This window comes from Lithobates pipiens, unplaced genomic scaffold, assembly GCF_037356315.1.
Source record: "Lithobates pipiens isolate NorthernLeopardFrog02 unplaced genomic scaffold, aLitPip1_a1.2 Scaffold_19, whole genome shotgun sequence".
NCBI classification, from domain to species: Eukaryota; Metazoa; Chordata; class Amphibia; order Anura; family Ranidae; genus Lithobates; species Lithobates pipiens.
This window is the reverse complement of record NW_027507764.1, coordinates 555,637,234-555,660,496: the sequence shown is the minus strand read 5'-3', so window position 1 is coordinate 555,660,496 and position 23,263 is coordinate 555,637,234. Positions and strand designations below refer to the sequence as shown.

At 44.1% G+C, this 23,263-nt stretch overlaps 1 protein-coding gene across 6 annotated transcripts in view; it reads left to right on the top strand.

The window, feature by feature from the left end:
• LOC143997622 (uncharacterized) overlaps positions 1-23,263 on the top strand; it is a 238,961-nt gene that overhangs the window by 114,833 nt on the left and 100,865 nt on the right. For all 6 annotated transcript variants that reach the window (XM_077493318.1, XM_077493319.1, XM_077493321.1 and 3 more), the window contains 6 exons: positions 4,073-4,163; positions 6,241-6,269; positions 18,592-18,683; positions 18,791-18,905; positions 20,796-20,966; positions 22,814-22,884. In XM_077493318.1, coding sequence (XP_077349444.1) covers positions 4,073-4,163; positions 6,241-6,269; positions 18,592-18,683; positions 18,791-18,905; positions 20,796-20,966; positions 22,814-22,884 — 569 coding nt within the window. The remainder of the gene's footprint in view (positions 1-4,072; positions 4,164-6,240; positions 6,270-18,591; positions 18,684-18,790; positions 18,906-20,795; positions 20,967-22,813; positions 22,885-23,263) is intronic.

The window sequence follows — 23,263 nt, the reverse complement described above, 5'->3', positions numbered from 1 at the left end:
CTATCTGCAGCAGACAGCTATTTGTCCAAAGACCCTCCACCACCCAGACCAGAGCGCCTACTTACAAGCAGTGGGTGAGGAGGTCAACTGATGCTTGTGTCCTACCCAGGAACGACAAACCTTGAGACCCACACTTTTATGCGTGAGGAGGACTGTTGGAGTACAGCTACTAAAAAGTGCCACATGGACTGCTGAAGAGTTGCAGAGTGGATGTGTCCTTCTTTTTCCCTGATTTTGTAGGAACAGACTGGCCTTCCACCCTGGGTGCCCGATGGATAAGATGTTTCATTTTGCAAGGACTCTAAGGGGGAGGCCTGTTCTTTGAACTAACTCTTTAAGGAACCTGTTTGCCCTGGAAGGGTCCCCTCCCATCAGGAATTCCAAGAAGAACTGTCATCTCCAAAAAAAAATAAAAAATAATAATAATACTGTGTTTTGCCTTTAAAGTTCTGTCAGCAGGTTATAACCCCCTTATGACAGAACTACAGGTAGAAATGTATTTTTGAAGTGCTGTTTGTTGCTGTTGTGGTTTCTGTCAGCAAGATTTATAACCCCCTTCTGACAGAAACTTTGTAAAGTGTACAGGTAGTGGTAGGATACGATGTTTTATCTGTATCTCCGACTGAAGCAACGGATACTGCGGACGGAGGATTTCTCCTGAGGGGGAGATGCTCTGGTCCTATGTATGTGTGTAATTGTTTGTAGCTATAGGGCAGTGATGGCGAACCTTGGCACCCCAGATGTTTTGGAACTACATTTCCCAAGATGCTCTTGCACTCTGCAGTGTAGTGGAGCATCATGGGAAATGTAGTTCCAAAACATCTGGGGTGCCAAGGTTCGCCATCACTGCTATAGGGGCTTGTAGTTAGGAATACGATGTACATACTGTAAATGTGAAAGAGAAGACTACCGTATATACTCGAGTATAGGCCGACCCGAGTATAAGCCGAGGCCCCCAATTTACCCCCAAAAAACTGGGAAACCTATTGACTCGTGTATAAGCCGAGGGTGAGATATGCCTGTCCATCCCTGTGTGTGTGTCCATCCATCCATCCATCCCTGTGTGTGTGTCCATCCGTGTGTGTGTGTGTGTGTGTGTGTGTGTGTGTGTGTGTGTGTGTGTGTGTGTGTGTGTGTGTGTGTGTGTGTGAGGCCTTGTGTGTCCAGCCTACCTGTGTCCCCAGCCTCCGTCCGGTCCCGAGCCTCCGTCCGGTCCCGTCCCGTCCCGAGCCGAGCCTCCGTCCGGTCCGGTCCCGTCCCGTCCCGAGACTCCGTCCGGTCCCGTCCCGTCCCGAGCCGAGCCGAGCCTCCGTCCGGTCCCGTCCCAGGATCACCGCTCTTCGTCGGCGCCCATTTTCCTGTTCAAATGCCGCGCCTCCCTGTCTGTGATAGGCGGAACACAATTTCCCAGCAGTCTGTGTTCCGCCTATCACGGCCATCCTTTCATCCTCGTCCGTAGTACGAGGATGAGCGGATGTCCGTGATAGGCGGAACACAGGCTGCTGGGAAATTCAGTGTTCCGCCTATCACAGGCGAAGGCGGAGCCGGAGGCGCGGCTTTTGAATTAGAATAGAATGGCCGCTGTCTGTCTGCTCGACACGCTGATCGAGCAGGCAGACAGCGATGACTCGAGTATAAGCCGAGGGGGGCACTTTCAGCCTCAAAAAAGAGGCTGAAAATCTCGGCTTATACTCGAGTATATACGGTACATATATTTTTGATACATAATTTATTTGTATATATGTCCTATTCAAGTTTGTTCCCTTTCCAATTTATTTTTAAAGGGCTGCCCTTGCTCCTGGGCCCAGGAGCTATTTTTTTTCTAAATTCCCCAGCCAAGGGACTGGCTGGATTTATGTGGGGGGTGAGTGTAGCACCCTCTAGTTAGTGCTAGAGTGAAGATTTTTCTGGAGAATAGGAAAATTTAGGCAGGCCTAGCTGGTGGCTAGGCCTGTTTGTTTTCATTCTGGGGCCTTGATGACTCACAGGTATCATCACTGTCGCCTCCCTCTTCTTTCTAGAAGGTGCTAGAAAGAAAGCACTGGAGGAGAGGCGGAGTTGCCTGGGGTATTGACCAATCCCCAACTTGGCTTTGCAGGGGGCAGCCCTCCCTAAATACCCAGGGTCAGCCCAGCTGGGGAGGAGTTGTCAGGTGGAAGAGCTGGAGTGAGAGAGCATGAAGGCTGTCGGGGCCCACGGGGAGCTCCCCAGTCTGGGGTGGCGGGTGACCCTGGGCCGTGGCTCGGGTGCATCCAGGAGGAGTGAAGAGATCTTGGAAGGAGAGGCACAGGTAGTGTCAGGGCCGGTGTTATTTCTTTGGTCACCTGCTGGTAGCACTGTTGCTTTTGGCACCAAAGAGTGTAGTTTTGGTTGTCACCAGCAGGTGTCTCCCAGCAGAGGTACAAACTAGTAATCAAGCTGCACCTGATGTGGAACTGCTGGGAGTATAAAAGCCTGCCCTTCACTGAGGCTCAGGGCTTCAGTATTCCTCTGCTAGCCATGTCCCTGCCTAGCCTGACCTGTTCCTGTATCTTATCCTGAACCCTGAATCCTGATCCAGAGACCTGTCCCCTGGAACCTGCTTCCTACTCACTTATTGACTGCTCCCACTTCCCCTTTATCTTTTGTCCCTGTCTTGTTCTGCCTATGTATGTTCCCTGCATTTGTAAATATTTAGTTAGATAGTTAGGTGTCTTATAGGGTTTGCCTTGTTTCTTGTGCTTTTCACTTGTTTGTTTATGGTTTATTGGTGTTGGTTGTTAAACGTGTCATTATCTTTAATAAATATATTTATTCACTTACTCATCTGTTCCTGATTCCTTTAAGGTGCAACCAACTGATCTGATCACTCGTGCTGGATGCCTGCATATGGCATCCCTGACAGGTAGCACTGAAACTATTTCTACACCACAGGGGCCCAAGGTCCCTGCCTGCAAAAGGCAGTTCACTGGGGCCTAGCTGAGTTAGTATCAGGCCTAACCATGCAGTGCTAGCTTGTCTGGAAGAGTAACAGTCTGCAGCAAGGGAAGTGCTGGAGTAGTGAAGGACTGGAGTGTATATACTAGAGTGTATATAAAAGTCCCAAGCAAGTTGTGCTGAATATTCCTGGGCATCTCATAATTTCCCATCCCCTATCCAAGTTTAATTCCCTCAATAAAAAAAACAAAAACATAGCTTATGGACTGTTCTATGTCTTTGAGTGTCTGAGAGATGGATGTCGGGCTGGGCAGGGTGACAGGTGAACCACAAAATTCAGCAACCCCTAAGGGGGGCATGGCTACAATTGGTATCAGTGGGAGGAATAGTGCCTCATCATTAGTATCAGTGAAGGAATAGTGTCCCATCATTGGTATCAGTGGGAGGAATAGTGCCTCATCATTAGTATCAGTGAGAGGAATAGTGCCATCATCATCAATATACTGAATGCAGGGCACCATGAATAGGGAGCAGGTCCATGATTCCCTACACTGATCTAAAGTCAGATAACAAGGTTAATAAAAAACAAAACACAAAAAACATAAATAGAAATTAAATGGGCAGACTCGATAGACTACTCAGTCTTTTTCTGACGTCACTTTTCTATGTTTTTACTTCTTTAGACTGTCACAGAGTCCTTAGTTGCCCTTGCACACTGTTGCTGTCTGGTCCAATCTGTAGGGAATCTGTGAATAGATTCTCTGTTGTTTGGGAACAGAAAAGAATGGATGTCATTTTTTTTACATCCATGCCAGTTTTTTTCTGAATTTACAACCTGGAGCTTTCTGGACCATGTTGGATCTAAAAGCGGATGAATGTCCATTTACATTAAACTGCCTCCAATCCATCATGCTTAGGTCTGGAAAATGAACCTAGATGGACTTGGAGGTAATCAGATGTAAATGAAAGAATGTTCATTTACATCTGCTTTTCCGTAGAATTACATGGAGCTTTCAATTTGATCCAACCTAATCATACCGCCATTGTGAAAGGGACCTCATTGATTTTAGAAAAGTCTGTATTTCTAAATATTTCATTTGATTTTTATTGTGCAATCAATGTATTCTTCCCTACCACTGTATTCTCTTCTGCTTAGGCATCTCTGGCTTTGGATCAGTTCCATACTAAGGATCGGCCAAACAGAAAGCAATACTTTTATCTCAACCATGTGGAGCCCCCGATTTCAGGTCAGTGTAATGTGCTTGGATGAGTATACCAACCTACTGCTTGTAATTTCTAAAGAATTGCTCATACTCAAATGGGGGACATTTCTCTGCAAAGGGGTTTCTAATGATAATTGGATTGTGGCAAGTTAACTTTATCTGTATGTGTAATTGGACTTAAACAGCTAACTTTCAATCACCTGAAAATGCATGTGTTATAGCCCACCACCTTGTGATATGAATGAGCCCAGCTAGATTTAAATCAGAAGAGGTAGTAACTAGCTTCCTATTTACTGGATCGTTTTTAGCAACCACCTAATTTGCCTTATAGTTGTCCCTAGGGATGAGCAGAATGATATTGCTGAAATTGGTTGTGATGCCAATTTTTCCTAAAGCAAAAACTCACTTTGTTACTTCGAGCTGCTAAGGCAAATCTTGGTTTTAATTTAATTTAGAGAAGTGGATCCCAACCTTGTTAAGATCAGGGCCTGGTGGACACTAATGGGAGAATAACCCCAAACTCATATGTGTCAGTAAGATTGTGGCCCAAATGGAGAAAAGCCCCAAATCATTGCTGTCAGTGGGATTGTGGCCACCAGTGGTAGAATAGCCTTCCAAATCAATGGTGTCAGTTGGATTGTGACCCCTAGGGGAGACTAACTTCCAAATCATTGGTGTCAGTAAGGTTATGGCTCCCAGGGGAGAATAGATACAACATCAATGGTTTTAGTGAGATTGTGGCTTCCTGTGGAAGAATAGTCCTTTAAATCATTTGGGATTGTGGCCCCCCAGGGAAAACCGACACCAAAACATTGATGTCAGTGGGATTATGCTCCCAGGGGTAGAATAGCCACTCAATTAATTGGTGTAGATTGGACAGGGCCCCCCAGGAAAGATGTTAACTGGATAGTTGCCACCATGGAGGAATATCTCCCAAAATCATTGGAGTCCGTGGGAAAGTCAACACCAGGAAAAAATAGTCAATCAAATCACCAGTGTCAGTATAGCATTTGCCCTCAGGGTAGAGTAGCCCCTCAAATTACCAGTGTTAATGAATAAGTGGGGCCCCCCAAAATTTTTGGTGACAGTGGGGGTGCTTAACTTATCTTAGAACAGGGGCCAGCACAACCAGTAGATGATGACTGACAATCCCAAGCACACAGTGTCTCTTCTAATGGCATCTTTTTTATAACACACTTGACCTATTTCAGATACATTTGGTGTAAATCAATTGTCCCATACATTAGCCCATTTCAGCCAGGGTATTGTAAAGTTTACCTTTTCGTTCTGTAAAAAAAGTGAGGCTTTCATGCGTTTTCTCATAGGCTTAGTATGCCTATCAGTACTTGGACAACCCCAAGACTTATGGAGCAGTACTTTGCAGAACTAGGATGCTTCCCAACAACCCTACATACCGTCTTGGCTAGTAGCAGGCAGTGATAGAATCAAGCAAAGGTCAGGGCAGGCAGTAATCAGTAGCATATCTGTTATTCAGAAAAAGGTCAGGGCAGGCAGCAATCAGTAGCATATCTGCTATTCAGAAAAAGGTCAGGGCAGGTGGCAATCAGTAGCATATTTCTTATCTAGGCAAAGGTCAGGGCAGGCAGCAGTCAATAGTGCAGTTGTTATCCATGCAAAGGTCATGCAAAGGTCAGGGCAGGCAGCAGTCAGTAGTTTATCCACTTTTCAAGCAAAGGTCAGGGCTAAGAGGAACAATTAGAAGTGAGATATTGGTCGAGGCAAACAGGAACAGTTAGAAGCAAGGCACTTGGTGCAGGAGCTAGGAAACTGAACAATATCTCTTCCAGAGTCCTGTGCTTGTTATGTTTAAATAAAGCACCACAGGCATTCAGATAGAAGCTGTGCAGATAGAGCTGACCAACTGCTTATCAAAGAGGACACCACTGGGGAATACCACCCCCCCCCCCCCCCCCCACCGGCATCAGTGGCCATGATTAGCAATGTTACATGGACCCTAGTATGAATAAACAATTTTTTGTGGCCCTGTTATTGTATTACCTAGTTGTTTTATAGCTACTACTGAATATTAGTATCTGTTATGCTAGAGGTGATCTATCTAATACATTTTTTTTTCTTCTAGGTTTCAAGGGAACACAAGCCAAGTCTCCAGTACGTGTCTTCAAAAAGTATACTAAATTAAACCCGGTGCTTTTCAAAAGAACAAAGTATTCTGCATCTCTCAGTTCCTTTCTGATGAGACATGCTGAACACTGCAGCATTTATTTTCTATGTCTTGTGAGTTGTGACACTGAAATGGCCAATGCCAGTCAAGCAGCTAAGGTTGGGTTCACATTTTTCTTGGGGGGGTTAATGCATATTGTGTCATTACATTAATACGTGCTGCGATAAGTCAGCCTATTCGTATTGAAAAGCCCATTGGTGTGGCTGCTGCAGTATTCCACACTTTGGAGTGTGTTGAATACCTGCTCTGCCCACTGCACACTATGGTCTCTCTTGTCGGGTTGCTCATCTTAGAGTGACATATGAGCAAGCAGGAGGAACCACATCACGAGTCAGGGAAGAGCAGGTGTCTTTTGTATTTTTAGATTGGGAGTGGAAAGTTTAGAACCTCCTTCTTTTTATTGCTGTTTATGGAGATTAACCCTTTCAATGTGTCCTGGTGACCATTGTAACAGACACAGAATGTGATAAATACATGTGTTCATCCAAGATTTGAACCTTGTATGTGCAGGTTGAATGTACCCAAGTTAAATCGATCAATCAACTTCGGTACAACCAGGCGGCTGGATTTTACATGCAATTATTGCTAGCAGCTGTTATAATCAATGTTCTCCTGGTGGGGACTGCTTCCCCTGCCGAGAGAACACAATTGCTAAGTGGGAGGGATTTTCCCATTAACACTGCCTGTTGATGGGGGACTCAAGCAATTTTCTTTCAATGGTTACATCTATGGCCAGCTTTAGCTTGTTGAGATATCATCTCACTTCCTGGTATAGCTCCGGGACAGAAAGCATTAAAAACCAGACAGGGTTTTAACAACTCCCTACTGGAACCAAAACTAGTAAAAGTTTTGGATATTAATCTTTAAAGCTCAACTCCTTGTTTCTAAAAAAGTAAAACTGTTCTCTGGCTAGGGAAAGTATCAAACTGGTGGTTCCCACCCTGAGCAGAAGCTGATCGGAAGCAGAGCTCAATTATTGGTGTCAGTAAGATTGTGGCTCCCAGGGGAGAATAGCCCCCAGTCATTGGTGTCAGTGGGATTGTAGCCACCAGTAGGAGAATAGCCTTCCAAATCAATGGTGTTAGCTGAATTGTGACCCACAGGGAAGAATAACCCCCAAATCATTGGCGTCAATAAGATTGTGGGTCCCAGGGGAGAATATACCCCCAAATCACTGGTGTCAGTGGGATTGCGGCCGCCCAGGGAAAACAGTCATCAAACCATGATGTCTATGGAATTGTGCTCCACAGGAGAGAGTCCCTCAATTCATTGCTGCCAGTCGGATTGTGGCCACCAGTGGGAGAATAGCCTCCCAAGTCAGCTGGATTGTGACCCGCAGGGGAGAATAGACCTCCATATCATTGGCATCAGTGAGATTGTGGCTCCCAGTGGAAGAATATTCCTCCAAATCAATTGTGGCAGTGGGATTGTGTCCCCAGGAATAACCGCCATCAAAACATTGATGTCAATGGGATTGTGCTTCTTAATTCATTGGTGTTCATTGGACAGTGCCCCCCAGGAAAGTCTAACCTCTGAAAATATTGACGTTAATTTTGATAGTTGCCACTTGCCACCAAGGAGGAATTTCCCCCAAAATCATTGGTGTCAGTGTGAACCCCAGGAAAAAATAGTCCATTAAATGATTAGTGTCAGTAGAATAGTGGCCCCCAAACTAGAGTAGCCCCTCAAATGTCTGTCTCTGGCTAGGGAAAGTATCAAACGGGTGATTCCCACCCTGAGCATAAGCTGATCCCCCTATATTTTCATCAGCTTCCTATACAGGTACTCCCACGACAAGCCTGCTTTCAGATTTCAAGTGGCAGATGGAAACACACATTTCTGAATTAGAAAATAGTTACTTAACCCTTGGAAGAAAACATAAATGAACTATATCAAGTTTATATATTTGCAGTTTACACTGAAAACATTCTTAAGCCTCATACACACGATAGGACTTTGTACAAACTTTCCCTTGGATTTTTGTACAAAGGGCGTCGGCCCTGAACTTGTATTGCATACACACAGCAGGACTTTTTCAGCCAACTTTCACCAAATCATGTGGTTTTTCTGCTCTTTAACGCCACCTTTGGTCAACTTCTGTATTGTTGTCTGATCTTTTGCATTGGTTCTGAGCATGCCTATTTGTACTTTGTACAAAAGTCCTATGGTTTTCTGTACACACGATCAGACTTTGCTCCATCGGACTTTTGTTGCCAGAAAGTTTGTCCGTTCGCACAGCCAACAAAAGTCAGATGAAAACCAAAAAAGTTTGTCCGATGGAGCGCACACACGGTCGGATGTTGCTCCAAAACAGCTAATTTGCATGTTTGTTGTCAAAAAGTCTGATCGTGTGTATGGGCCTTAAGTCTGTATAACACAGGTCTGCTTTGCATTAATGTATGGCAGCTGGCGTTCATGTAGGTGATATTGTGAAATTAGCACTGCATGTTATCATTAAATCACAAGGGTGTGAAAAGTGGGCAGAAGTTCACAGACCAATAGCAGCAAGAATGTGTTTTATTTTTATGAAAAATCTGGTGAATAAAATCTCACTTTGTTGCAATGTGATATTATTATAGCCAATTTTTTGCAGTGAATATTGTAGCGTTTTACAGACATTTCTCATAACAATCTTTGTAAGTACAGCCTTTAGTATTCAGATCCCAGCAAAGCAGGTATAAAATGGCATTTAAAGAAGAATTCCAGATATGACAATTTTTACCAGCTTGGACCAATGTAACTATGTATGTGCCATTTAACCATGGTCAAACCTCAACGCTCACTACAACTTGCATCCAATCATGTGGCAATATTTCAAGCAATGCTGCTCTCCTCAAGCAGGAAAACTCCAAAAGACTACAAAGAAGAGAAAGGAGGGTGCATACGCCTAGTGCATTACCTTCAACACCATATTACATTTATTAGAAAGCCAAAAAACATACAAACATGAGAAGAAATAAAAGCCCATCAAATCACAACTCCAGTATGGTGGATACCCACTATCTGCAGTTTGAAACTGACGCATTGCAGGAGACAAGCCCCCTTCCTCAGAGCTGATGAGTTTGTGACTATGTTTTTGGCTTTTCAAAAAAATATATTTTTGTGTTGAAGGTAACGCACTAGGCATTTGCACAGTGAGGTAGCAGAAGGAGCAGGCAGATGCGGTGGTCAAACAAGCCGGGTCAGGTGCTGGCAGATAGCAGGAATCGTTAGAGGCAAGCCGGGTCGGGTAATGGGAACAGGTATCATATGCAGGCTACAGGAACACACGGGAACGCTGTAGAGCAGACAGCACAGAGTCTATGCACTGGCAGAGTTTAAATAGCCTGTTGGGCGCCAAAAGCTGTCACAAGGTGACCGCGCGCGCACGCGCATGCACACAAAGACGTGCGCAGGCGCACTGGCGGCAATCTGACTGAGGAAACATGCTGTCTTGGATTCTCATCTTAAGTACTGACATGCCCTTCCTGACAATGCGCACGTGTGCGCGCAGATGCACCAGAGGTGTTCTGACAGGGGCTGAGGTCACAGTATCATAAAAGGAGTACTCACCAAGGCCAAGATGCAGAGAGCGGTCGCTGTTGCAACTCGGCGCACACCACCCCTGAAGATGGCACAGAGAGTGGTTGGCACCAAGAGGCACAAGCTACCAGTGGGACAGCTACTTGCTTGAAGATCAAGGAGTAACGTGTGCAGAGCAGGTAAGTAGCGACCCCGGGGCGGTCCAGGAATCAACAGCAATAAGTCAGTCAGGCGATATGCAAAGTCCAAAGGCAGGCCGAGGGTCAAACACCGTTCAAAGTCCAGGAACTAGTAGCAATCAGAGGCGCTGAGACAAAAGGCAATCCAAGAACAGACTGAGGGTCGATCACAGGAGACAAGAGGCAAAGTCCAGATACAGGCCGAGGGTCAAACACATGAGAGAACAGAAGTCCGAGAAACAAGCCAGGGGTTGGGTCCAGAAGAAAGTCTAAAGGCAATCCAGGTCACAACGGGTAAGCAGATCACAGCAACAAGAGCAGGAATCACAGGTGAGCTGAAGACGAACCAGCAATTTGCCTGAGTGCTGGTGCTTCTTTTAGAGGTCAGCAAAGGGTCACGCCATGCATGCGCAAGTCAGTGGGGCCACGAACCTGCGTGCACAATAGCGCAGTTCTATTGCGCACAAGTGTGCGCCAGAGCGCCGTTCCCGTGCGCATGCACGCAGGATTGCGCAACTGCTGCAGCCTATTTCCATGATATACAGGTTGTCTTCTTCTGCTGCCATCTTGGGTACTGGCTAGCCCTTCCTGACACTGTAGTAGACACCACTTATACAGTAATCTCCACTACCTTCTGGATCTCATGCTGAGTGGCTGCCCTGCTGTTTACTGAAAACAAGATAACACTTTGATTGTTGATTTACTAAAACTGGAGAGTGCAAAATCTGGTGCAGCTGGGTATAGAAACCAATCAGCTTTTTGTCAAATCTTAATTGAACAAGTTAGTTGGAAGCTGTTTTGGCTGCCATGCACAGCTGTACCAGATTTTTCACTCTCCAGTTTTAGTAAATCAACCCCCTTGCATTTTTTTCAATGAATGCAAGATGTTCTCTGATTAGACATGGTGGATAGGCAAGACAGTGACCTTAGCTATCTTACTGTATTGCTGCACGCTAATGTCATTTTTAATACTTGTAACAAAGCTTTTATGGGATTTTAGAGATCGTCACCTGAACTGACCATTTTTGTCCTAACTGGATGACAGTCATCTCAGATCTATCAGTAACTTTATTACTTGTACATAATATCATTACAAAATATTTAAAAAAAAGAAGATAAAAATTAAACAACTGTCCCTTTTGCAGAACAGTATTTTCCTTCTGAATCAATTAGAAACCAATTTTCTGATGTGTTTTTAATCGAAAATATCCATTTTAATGTCTGGCACCGTGAACACGTGCCCTCGGGACACTGCAGAAGAACTAATAAGAGAAACATTCCATTTAGTCTGCTTTTAGCCCCGCTTTCTTTGCTAACACCAGTAAATCATTCTAAATGAACTGGGCAGAGTGGTTGCCAAGGCGGAAAGATTTTTTTTCAGCATTGTTAAACTGGACAGCAGATTTAATTAGTTTCATTAATGTGTCCATGGCCGTCAAATTCAGCAGAACGGCCCCTTGGATCCAGGGCAAAAGAACTAATGAATTCTTGCCATGAAGAAGAAAAATTTTGTATATTATCAAGAAGATGAATTATATCATTGTCAGCAGATGCTGTGCCATAGAAACTCTGATGGAAAGCCCTACGCTGATCATTTTCTGGGTGTTTTTTTGTCAGACTGACTAAAGCAAAATGCTATTTTACTGGGGTCACATGCAAGCTAACCAAATGTACTTTGCAGGGTGGTTCCACTGTAACTCTGGACTTTGCATTTTTTGGAGTAAGGCCAATGTCACTCAAGTGAGGGAAGAGCAAGGTAATAAAGGGAAGAGCAAGGTAATAAAGGGAAGAGTTTTTTTAGGGTGGAGCAGGCTGAGAAAACCCACTAAAAGTATGTAGATGAGAAGCATGAGAGGCGGAATTTGCTCATTGCTCAAGGAACCCCTAGCAACCTCTGGAGGCACCCCAGGGTTTCCCGGAACCCTGGTTGAGAAACCCTGGTCTACAGTTTCTCTTTGATGTGTTTGGTCAGAACTATCAGCACAGGTAAGCCAAGTTTGACTTGGTGGGAATATTTACGCAGTTGTAAGGTAATGGCTTAATATATTGACATATGTGTTGTGTAATCTTTCTACAAAATTATGATACAGCCAATACCTGGGGTGTATGGACAATATCACTGTCTCTGGTCAGGAATGAGTGGTGACCTGGTATAGGAGGGTCCTCCGGCATGGCAGTGGTAGGAAAGGTTGCCCTGGATGCACGTGCCTGGTAACCTGGGCCACCATGTAATATAGATGTAGCACTAACCCCCAAAGGAGCTGCTGGTGTGATTGGGCATACCGTTACCTTCTTCTCCTCAATTTGTGTCTAGGGGTTTCCCGTGGTAGATAGCCCAGTGACTTTAGAGACTGGCGACAGATCCGCATAAAGGGATTTCCACCTGCAAAAAACACAGACAACGAACAGTCTCCCAAAATAGGTTCAGAGGGTTAGGAAGGAAGTTCGATACTCTTAGCCCTTGTACACACGGTTGGACATTCCAACGGAAAATGTCCGATTGGACCGTGTTGTCGGATAATCCGACTGTGTGTGGGCTCCATCGGACTGTTTCCGTCGGAATATCCGACCGACAAAGTTTTAGAGCTGGGCTATAAAACTTTCCGACAACATGATCCAATCGGACTTTGTCCGATTGTGTGTAGAGATTTCCGATCAGGCAAAGTGCCATGCATGCTCAGATCAAATTCCTAGACCAAAGATATTGGCTACTAGCCTGAACGTAGTCCAGTCAAAACTAAATAACGTCATCACGTTACGTACGATCGGATTTTCCAACAACTTTGTCTGACCGTGTGTATGCAACACCGGTTTCGGACAAAATCCGTCGGACAAAATCCGACAGATTTTGTTATCGGAATGTCCGACCGTGTGCACAAGGGCTTAGTGTCAAAGTCAATGATGAAGGACCTTCTCACTTTGACTAAATCCAGAGAATAGCCATTCACAGGTGGATGTTCACTCAGGTTGAATAGTCCCTCTCTCACAAGGCCTAGCAGCCAACAAGGTGCTTCACTCAGGAACAAGTCTCTGCCACAGACGTTGTTGTAGAACTTACAGGAATACGTCTCTGCCACAGACAGTGTTATAGAACTTCAGGAAACTGAAACTTGTGGAACACTCGTCTGATACCTGGATCTCTCAGCCAGCCTGGCGACACCCACGAGATTGGATTCACTTAGGTACTTTCGCCCCACCAGGCTCTTGCTAAGAAGCCAACCAATACGTGGCCTTGTTCTGAAGAGTCCTCCCCTGGATAGCTACGAAGTTACTGGGCCTCTCCAACTACCGGAGACGGCATCGGACCACCTTGGAATCCTTCTTTAGTTTCCTTGCTTCGGGCTGAGACAACAAGTTGGGTGTAAGCATATGATTCCTGAGATGATATGAGGGTAGACTTGAGTGTGGGACCTGAATAATGCAGTGAATTGAAGAGAAAGAAAAGATGGTTTCCTAAATCTTAAACTCAGGAAAATAGACATGAGTGAAATGAAAAGTTTATCCTTTGCCTTGTGTGAAATGTCTGAACTGAAACTACTGAATTTTTTTTCAAGTAAATGTGCATGCTTTTGTTTTACATTTTATTATATTTTTCTTTCACACGTAGTGCTGCTAATTAGGGGTAGTTTTCAGCACAAGGTTCAGGATAATTGAAAGGAGCTTCTGTTTCCTTTAGGAGTCATTCAAAGTTCATTATACCCTTAAAAAACACCAAAACAAATTAAATTTTGCCTTCCCTTTTGACTACAATATATTTCACCAAAATTGTGAAATTTCCCAAAAATCTCATGGTTTCTCCTGAAATTTTAGGTAAATAAAGGCTTTTATTTTATCTCATTCCTACTGTGAATTGCAAAAGGAAACATATTTATACCTATTTTTGACATATAAGTTTTATGCAGAACTATGCAGCTTCAGTTATTTATTTACTGTACATCTAGGTACAAAAATTTGCAGATTTCCAATGATATAAAAAAAAAAAAAAACAACTTGAATGGACACTGATGAACCTGGTACAGGATACTAGGCAGAATTTAGAATCTTATATTGACTAAATAAGTACTCTCCCTGGCACGTGTAGCCCCTCAGAAGCACAGTCAGCACTTCATGATGATCGCAGAGCTGCTGCAGCAGCATTTATCTCTAGAACCTACTTGAAATAAAGAGCAATCCTCGCTGGGTCTTTTTAGTGCTATCGGCCTACAAGGTCGGCGGGCTTGGTTAGTCCCAATGTTCAGGTAGAATTATAAATTATACCTAGAAATAAGGTTTCTTTTATACACTCACTATTTATTGATGAAATGGAAAGACATATATCATGTGTATCTCTGACTGGAGGCCCCTTTAAGCCAAGGCATTTGAAGTTACTGTCTCTCTCCCTGTTAGTAATGGATAGGTCTTCTTGTGGGGCAGGGCCTACTGGCTTGGTACATGGGAGTGCCATTAGTAATGGACCAGACGAGGCTGTGTTCATGTGAAAGTCAACATTAAGGCAGAACCCCAGCCTAGAGATTAGTCATAATCTTGTGCAGCTGTATAGCAACATACAGATCCCTTTCTCTGTAACATCCTGTCCCATTGCACTGCACACCTTGCATCCAAGTTGTAGCATGATTAAGAGGGGGAAACCATTGAGCCCGTGTCCTACTTCACCAGTCTAGCTTTCCTCTGCCACCTCACTTCCAGTGACAGAATGGGGTCCTGCTGTGCTCTAAGCGCAGACCTCATGCGTGCACTTAATTGACTCCTTCCACTCTCCCGTACCTAGATAACTCTAGGTTCATTGGGTCTCTGTACCATGGGTTCGGTCCTGGTTGCTTTTGGGGAACCGATCGCTAGGGAGAAAGCCAGAGCATAGACCCCCTTGTTATTGGAGGACCTGTCCCCCTTGCCAGGTACCACTCTCCACTGTCTGGCTACTAATCATTCCCAGCAGTTCATGGTTACCTGTAGCAACTACATTTCTTCCTTCAACTCCTTTATTGTGTCAACCCTTAGTGGTGGCCTTACGTTCCTTGTTCATCAACTCCGTAAGTGCATTACAGGCCCTGTTTTTCTAGACAAGCCATGTACCACCATGTTCCCCTTTAAACAACTTCAGACCAGGCTTTTGAACCGTTAACAGTTTTACTTAACATTCTGCGATAATACACAAGCTTACACGGGTCTTTATATTGCTAGTCCCCAGGCTGCCCAGACATACCTTTCCAGGCAGCAGTACATAATTAGTGGACTCCTTGAGTGGTGGTTTCCTGTGCAGGGTGTTGTTGGTTACGTCTTCATAGGCAGGCTTCTCTCTACTATACCATGCAGTCACAGCTCTCTCGCAAGCCCAGCCTTTCCCTTTCATATGTAACACAAGGTGGAAGTCAGTACCCAGAAAAGTCCAGGAAAATGCAGAGCCCACATTAACCCTTCCCCACCTAGGCAGCCTAGCTCTAAAATTGGTACCTATCTACATGCTGAAGACATGCCAGCGGTGCAGAGACATCTAGGGACAGAGAAACCTGTCTGCAGCCATCTTTAACCAGAATAGGGTTTTAGCAGCCTGTGTTGCATCCATTGCTAATATGGTCTGCTGAGACAGTTACGGTATCTCACAAAAGTGAGTACACCCCTCACATTTTTGTAAATATTTTATTAGATCTTTTCATGTGACAACACTGAAGAAATTACACTTTGCTACAATGTAAAGTAGTGAGTGTACAGCTTGTATAACAGTGTAAATTTGCTGTCCTCTCAAAATAACTCAACACGCAGCCGTCTTCCTCTTTTTACCTTAGAATACCGTGGAAGTGTTTCTTTACCCATGGATTAGAAATACCCATGCCTTGAAGGTGAGCGCTCCAACGCCAGGTTAAAGGGGCCCGCCAATGGCAGACTCTGCTTATATTTCTCCATTGCCCAGTGGCTAGGTTCCATTGTTGCTCATGCTCCATTATTCACCATTCACAAGCAAATAACGAAATACACGCAATCTGTATTCACCTCACTGTGTCTCTGTAAATTTTGTGGTTTCTAATGTGTCAACCCTGCTATTGTCAAACCTGTTTATTCTGTTCCTTTCCCACAAGGCTTACTGCTATTTCAATAAAGCCCATTTATTGCTGTTGGTATGTTAGTGTATTGTTGGGTCCAGTTAAGGGCGGGTCACAACTCGGAAGAGCAGAAGAACCCAAACATTCCAGAAGCTCCTTACAGAGTTAGTGCTACACAAGTAAACAAAAGTTTAAATAGTACCTCCTGTAAATTTAATTGCATATGTACATTGGTTAAGATGTAGAAAAAAGATTTAAATATTCAGATTTACAAAGTTTGGGTAGATCTTCAAAAGGCATAGATTTCACAAAGAAAAGGATAAGATATACATTTATAGAAAACGAGATGGAAAAGAACAACTAAAAGTGACTTTCTACCTAATGGGAAGGTATATTGTAAACCCAATAAAAAATTAGTTTTGCAATAGGCTGATTTACTTTCAATATACCACTATGTCATGAAGATCCAACCACTTGAACCAAATCATGTTACTGTAAATTGACTAACTTTCCTCAGTTGACTTTCCCTTTTCTTCTTGAGAAATGAGAACGATAAAAAAAAAAAAAACTGAAAGAACTGTATAATCCTCTTAAAGAGACTTTTTCAGTCTAAAAATCCTATTCAAGGATCCCTGCAAGAGAAGAGCCTTTATACTCACCTCTCCGGTGGCCCATGTCTCCTACCTTCCCTGCAACCTCTATCAGAGTCTTCAACATTCGACACTTGCAGGAGAGACATTTGCCTCCCCCAGCACATGCTTTAATTCATCCTGTAGTGACGTAGGGGTCAAGCAATAAAGTCAGAGGGCACAGGACCTCATTCAGCCATGAGGAGGACGAGCACTGGACCACAGAGTGGTGGGTGTGCAGGAAACCGTGCTGGGCTGATGTGAGTATTGCAGTGAGAGTTGCTTAAAGTGGTTGTAAACATTTACATATACCTACTGAAGTGACTAGCCTCAAGTGATAGAGATGAAACAAATCCTCCTTCATAAGTTATACCTGTTTCTCTGCAGCACTCTCTCCTCTACATACGCTCAAATGCCCTGTACACACGGTCGGACATTCCGACGACAAAATCCGTCTGATTTTTTCCTCTGGATTTTGGCTCAAACTTGTCTTGCATACACACGGTCGCACAAAGTTGTCGGAAAATCTGATCGTTCAGAGCGCGGGGACGTAGAACACATACGACGGGACTATAAAGAGGGCAGTAGCCAATAGCTTTCGTCTCGTAAACTTATTCTGAGCATGCATGGCACTTTGTCCGTCGGAATTGTCTACACACGATCAGAATTTAAACGATCGGATTTTGTTGTTGGAAAATTTTAGATCCTGCTCTCAAACTTTGTGTGTCGTAAATTCCGACGGAAAAAGTCAGATGGAGCACACACACGATCGGATTTTCAAACAAGATCCGTTTGCACATTTTCCGTCAGAAAGTCCGACCGTGTGTACAGGGCATAAGTAAAGAGTGTACACAGCATTTCCTAGCTCCAGAAAGCAGGGGGTGGGGATATGAGGTCACATACTGTCCAGAATACAGCAGGTAGCTGAGTGTAACACCCCTCCACATAGTCTCGTGCTGTGTGCTGGTGGGTGTGCTGGGTTGTATGTCATCCAGGATTCTGTTGTGTCAGCACAGACTATTATGCCGCGTACACACGATTGGACTTTCCGGCAGACTTGGTCCGGCAGACCGGAATCCGTCAGACAATTCGATCGTGTGTGGGCTCCAGCGGACTTTTCTTTCCCAAAAGTCCGACGGACCTAGAAATAAAACATGTTTCAAATCTATCCGACGGACTCAAGTCCGACGGACTAAAAATCTGGGAAATTGTTCATCTGTGTGCTGGTCCGACGGACCAAATACGACGCAAGGGCAGCTATTGGCTACTGGCTATTGAACTTCCTTGTTTAGCCCGCTTACGTCATCACGTTAAAAATGAAAGGACTTTCGAACAGACTTAATCCGGTCGTGTGTGGCCAAGTCCTTTTCGTTCAGAAAGTTGGACCTCTGCCGAAAGTCCGTCAAGAAGACCGTCGGATCTAGTACGTCAAAATCCGGTCGTGTGTACACGGCATTAGAAGCTACTCATGCAGAGGAAAGAGAAATCAGACAGAAATTACAAACTGTGCTTCAAATTGAGGCTAGCACACACTATAAAAGGATATGCATTATTAATCTTTTTAAATTAGAGGTTTACAACCACTTTAAATTGTAAAAATGCTGGAAAATCTTAAAACCAGTTAACCTGGAGTTGGGCTTTACATTTCCTAATAAAATAAAAAGTAATGAGTAACTCTTGAATCGGGGTCAGATCAAAGCCCTTGAGGGCTATGAGCTTGGAGATGGCTGCTACCTCATTGGCTATAATTTTACACCACTGACGGAGAATTCATCATCCGTGGTGATCGCAGGCGGACCTGCACATGATGTGTCTTACAAATCGCAACCGTAAAAATCTGCTGAAACTAATATTATATCTGTCTTTGTCATGCTTCTGCAGCTGGAAGTCATTGTGCAGGCCCGGCAGCTAGACATCATCAACCACCCTGTTATCCAGAAATTAATTGAAGTAAAGTGGAAGTTTTTTGGCAGGTAAGCCCAGAGACCATTTTCACTAAGCTAACCGATAGTGCCTGCGGCAGAGCTCTCTCTCAGCTGTCGGAGATGAAAGCAACCACTGTGTTTTGTTCCCCTTGCAGAAAGCATATCTCTATATTGCTGTCACTGAATCTTCTATTCATCTTATCATGGACGGCTCTGGGGATTGGTTCCTCACTTTCGAGACCAACGAATGCCCCGTACAAGTTTCCTGAGGTACGTCATAACATGCGTGGGGAGGGGTTACATCACACGGTTCACAGGACAATGAGTGGAAATAAGTGTTTCCTACACAAATGTGAATGCTAAGTAAAGCAATGAAGCTAAGGTGTACTCCTTTAAAGTAAAGCTGTGCCTTGGCTATGCAGGGCAAAGAAACAGCTTCTAATTAATTGCCCCCCAACCCAGCAGGATATTTTTTCTTTGCTTTCATTCCCCCACCTCTCTGTTCATCTGCTGGAAGTGAAGATGGGAAACCGTTTTAGAGAGGGCTCCATTTCTGTCACAATATACTGTAATGCCCCGTACACACGATCAGACATTGATCGGACATTCCGACAACAAAATCCATGGGATTTTTTCCGATGGATGTTGGCTCAAACTTATCTTGCATACACATGGTCACACAAGAAATTCCGAACGTCAAGAACGCGGTGACGTACAGCGACGAGCCAGGAAAAATGAAGTTCAGTAGCCAGTGCTGCTCTTCTGCTTGATTCCGAGCATGCGTGGAACTTTGTGCGTCGGAATTGCGTACACACGATCGGAATTTCCGACAACGGATTTTGTTGTCGGAAAATTTGAGAACCAGCTCTCAAATTTTGTGTGATGGAAATTTCCGATGGAGCCTACACACGGTTGGAATTTCCGACAACAAGCTCCGATCGCATATTTTACCTCGGAAAGTCCAGCCATGTGTACGCGGCAAAACAGTATAATTTTTCACAAAATTTCCACCTTTTAATATTAAAAAGCCATTCTTGAGCTCCAGTCCAGTGATTTTGGTCTAGGGTGAAATTATGTCATCTGTCTGCTGCAGGCAGGAGAAAATATTTCCTCAGTTCTTCTTTTCCCCAATGGTCAGACTCCAAAATTGTAACTTTGTAGCAATCAACAGTTAAGAGGCTAGTTTGAGGCTGATCTGTGTCATCTTGGAGCCAGCATCCCCCTTAAAGATAGCTACCAAAAATAATTATTGTCAGTAGGAACTTATCTGAGAGGCAAAAATTGTTCTTTTTGCTCAAGGAACCCCGAGTAACCTTCGGAGGAAGCCTAGAGTTCCATGGAACCCTGGAGAGGAAAGGCTGTTCTGAACAAATGTGCAATTAAAGTAGAAGTCCGATCTAAACCTATCTATACTTAGACAAATATATATTTTATTAATTATCCAACGGAAAAATACAAGTAAGAGCAAACCTAAACCTATCTAAGCTTAGTCAAATATATATATTTTTTAATTATCCAAAGAAAAAATACAAGCAAGAGCAAACGTCAACCTATCTAAGCTTAAACCTACTCCCATCCCTAGTCTAAGCCCTATACCAGTGATAGCGAACCTTGGCACCCCAGATGTTTTGGAACTACATTTCCCATGATGCTCCTGCACTCTGCAGTATAGCTAAGCATGGGAAATGTAGTTCCAAAACATCTGGGGTGCCAAGGTTCACCATCACTGCTCTATGCTAACCAGCCTGTAAAGGAAAGAGGTGTATACTTACCTATTCTGAGGACGCTCCAGTCTAGTCACATGATCCCAGCGCCCGCTTCAGGGAAGAGGAGGGACAATGAATAGCCTAGAGTAAGCCTATGGGTGACATTACCGCCCAGGCACTGCAGCCGTTGTCACTGCTCTCCTCTCCCCTGAAGCCAACCGCTGGATTCCCTTAGATTAAGTATAAACGTCTTTCCTTTACAGAGGAGGAGTTACCATAAGGCTTAGAATGAGGGTGGGAGCAGGTTTAAGCTTATACCAGACTACTGCTTTAAGTGGACAAGGGCAGGTTTTATTCTGAAGAGCAGAAAAGAGTAATTTATGAATTAAGCCACCTAATTATCATAAGTCCTAATTATCATAAATGTCCAATGAACCCCAAATTTTTTTCCTAGGACATTTGGAGAATCGTCCTCATCGTTATTGCTCTGGGCTTGATGATTTATCAGATTGTGGAAGAATTTAAAGAAATCTATCAATCCAGGAAAAAATTTAAGTTCTGGAAAGAATGGAGGAAAAAGGAACTAGAGAAAGACCTTAAATACTGCCATCCAATGTGGCCAGAGGTACAGTGCTATGTTTCATTGCTGCATTATGTCCTCCAACATTAATATATTTTATTAAAGATAAATTCCCATCAAACATCTAAATACACAAATTAAATACATACACTATCTTGCCAAAAGTATTAGAACGCCTTTACACGCACATGAACTTCAATGGCATCCCAGTCTCAGTCTGTAGGCTTCAATATTGAGTTGCCCCACCCTTTGCAGCTATAACAGCTTCAACTCTTCTGGGAAGGCTGTCCACAAGGTTTAGGAGTGTGTCTATGGGAATGTTTGACCATTCTTCCAGAAGGGCATTTGTTAGGTCAAGCACTGATGTTGGACGGGAAGGCCTGGCTCGCAGGCTCCAATCGAATTCATCCCAATGGTGTTCTATCGGGTTGAGGTCAGGACTCTGTGCAGGCCAGTCAAGTCCCTCCACCCCAAACTCACTCATCCATGTCTTTTTATCGACCTTGGTGAGATTGAATTGTTATTGCTTCACTGTCTAAACAAATTTTCATCTGTGTGACTTGAATAAAACTCCTTTGCATTGTTATTGGTGTGTTAGTGAGTTTTAGGCCCAGTTAAAGACGGGTCACCACTGAGAGCCCAACATTTCAGAAGCTCCCTAGAGAATTAGGACAGCGCCAGGGTTGCAAGTGTCATTGATTTTAAGCCGACCATAGACCGTAGGTTTCAGGAAAAATATTTGCGATTCCCCCATCAACACAAAGAGTGTTGACTTGGGAATCCCTCCCGCTGAGCCATTGTATTCTCCCAGTGGGGGGCATGGGAAGCCTTCCCCATCGGGAGAACACAGTGATTATTACTAGCGCCTATAACAACCGCCAGCAATAATCGCATGTAAAATCCAGCAGGCTAGCTGTACATAAGTTGATCGATCAGTCAACTTGGGTACATTCAGCATGCCCAAACATGGTTCAAATCTCGGCCAGCTCAGCAGGAATCCACCGATAACCATCTATGGCTGGCTTTAGTGAGATGTACCCTCACTTTCTGCTCTGCTGACAACATTATACCAGACATGAAGTGAGGGGAACTCCCCAACAGCAACAATGGAAAACAATCTTATGTAGAGTGTGAAGGCTAGAAGCCCTGTCATATTTTTGTTTCTGTGTTCCTGTTGGTCGGTGAAACTGCTGTAAGCCTCTATGGATGCCCCAGGTAGCAGTAAACAAAAGTTCTAATCCTTCACCACTCCATCCAAAAATAGAAAAAAACGTTTTTGACTAGACATACCCTTTAAAGTGGTTGTAAACCCTTACAACACACTTTGACCTACAGGTAAGCCTAGATTAAGGCTTACCTGTAGGTCCAAGAAATATCTCCTAAACCTATACGGTTTAGGAGATATTTGCCCGAAGACAGGTACCGCTGTCTACGGCGCATGCACCGTAGACAGCGGCGCGCATGCGCACTGAGCACGGCATCGTCAACGATGAAGATGCCGCGCACGTCGGCTCCCGTGCGCATGCACAGGAGTGACGGCATCGCGGCTTCGCCGAATGACAGCGGCGGAGCTGCGAGACCCCACCGAGAAGATGGATGCGCCGGACAACAGGGGACAGCGGTGACTTTGCTGGCTCCTGTGTCAGGTAAGTGACACATAATGGACTACTATGTGATGCATAGCAGTCCATTATGCTTTGCCTTTGCAGGGAATGAAAGAGGAAGTAAACCCATCAGGGTTTACTTCCTCTTTAAAGATTATTTCTTGCTTGTTAAGACTATGAAGAAAATCATCTTTATTTCCTTTCATCTGTGATGTGCTGACTTTAAATAATAGTAATTTTGTGTTTGTTGTCGTCTTTGTAAAACTGTTATTTACTGTCATCTTTCAGGAAAAAGAATACTTGCAGAAAAGCGTGGAGGATCTAGAGAAAATCCATCCATCGTATTTTAAAGATTTCTGGTAGGTGACTTCAAATCACTGATATTTTGCAGTGCAGCCTGATATTATTGGAGCGGACAAGTGTGTTCATCGCTGCAGGGAGTAACCTGAATTTTTCCGTAAGCACTAATGTGCAGCGTGGAAGCCTTAATGGAAATGGTCTATTTGTCTTATATTTGGTGATGGCCACAAAGGGGAGACAATGTTACACTGGACTCATAGCTTGGAGCGACAGTGTAAATTTACTCCTTCCCAATCTAGACCTGGCTTCATGCTATTGCATTGCTTTGATAATGACAGCTGCATAGGAGAGAGACAATACACTAAATAGATGTGTAAGGCTCATAAGAATCATTGCAGATATAATGCATTGAAGGAAAAGTAACTTGCACTGTTCAGT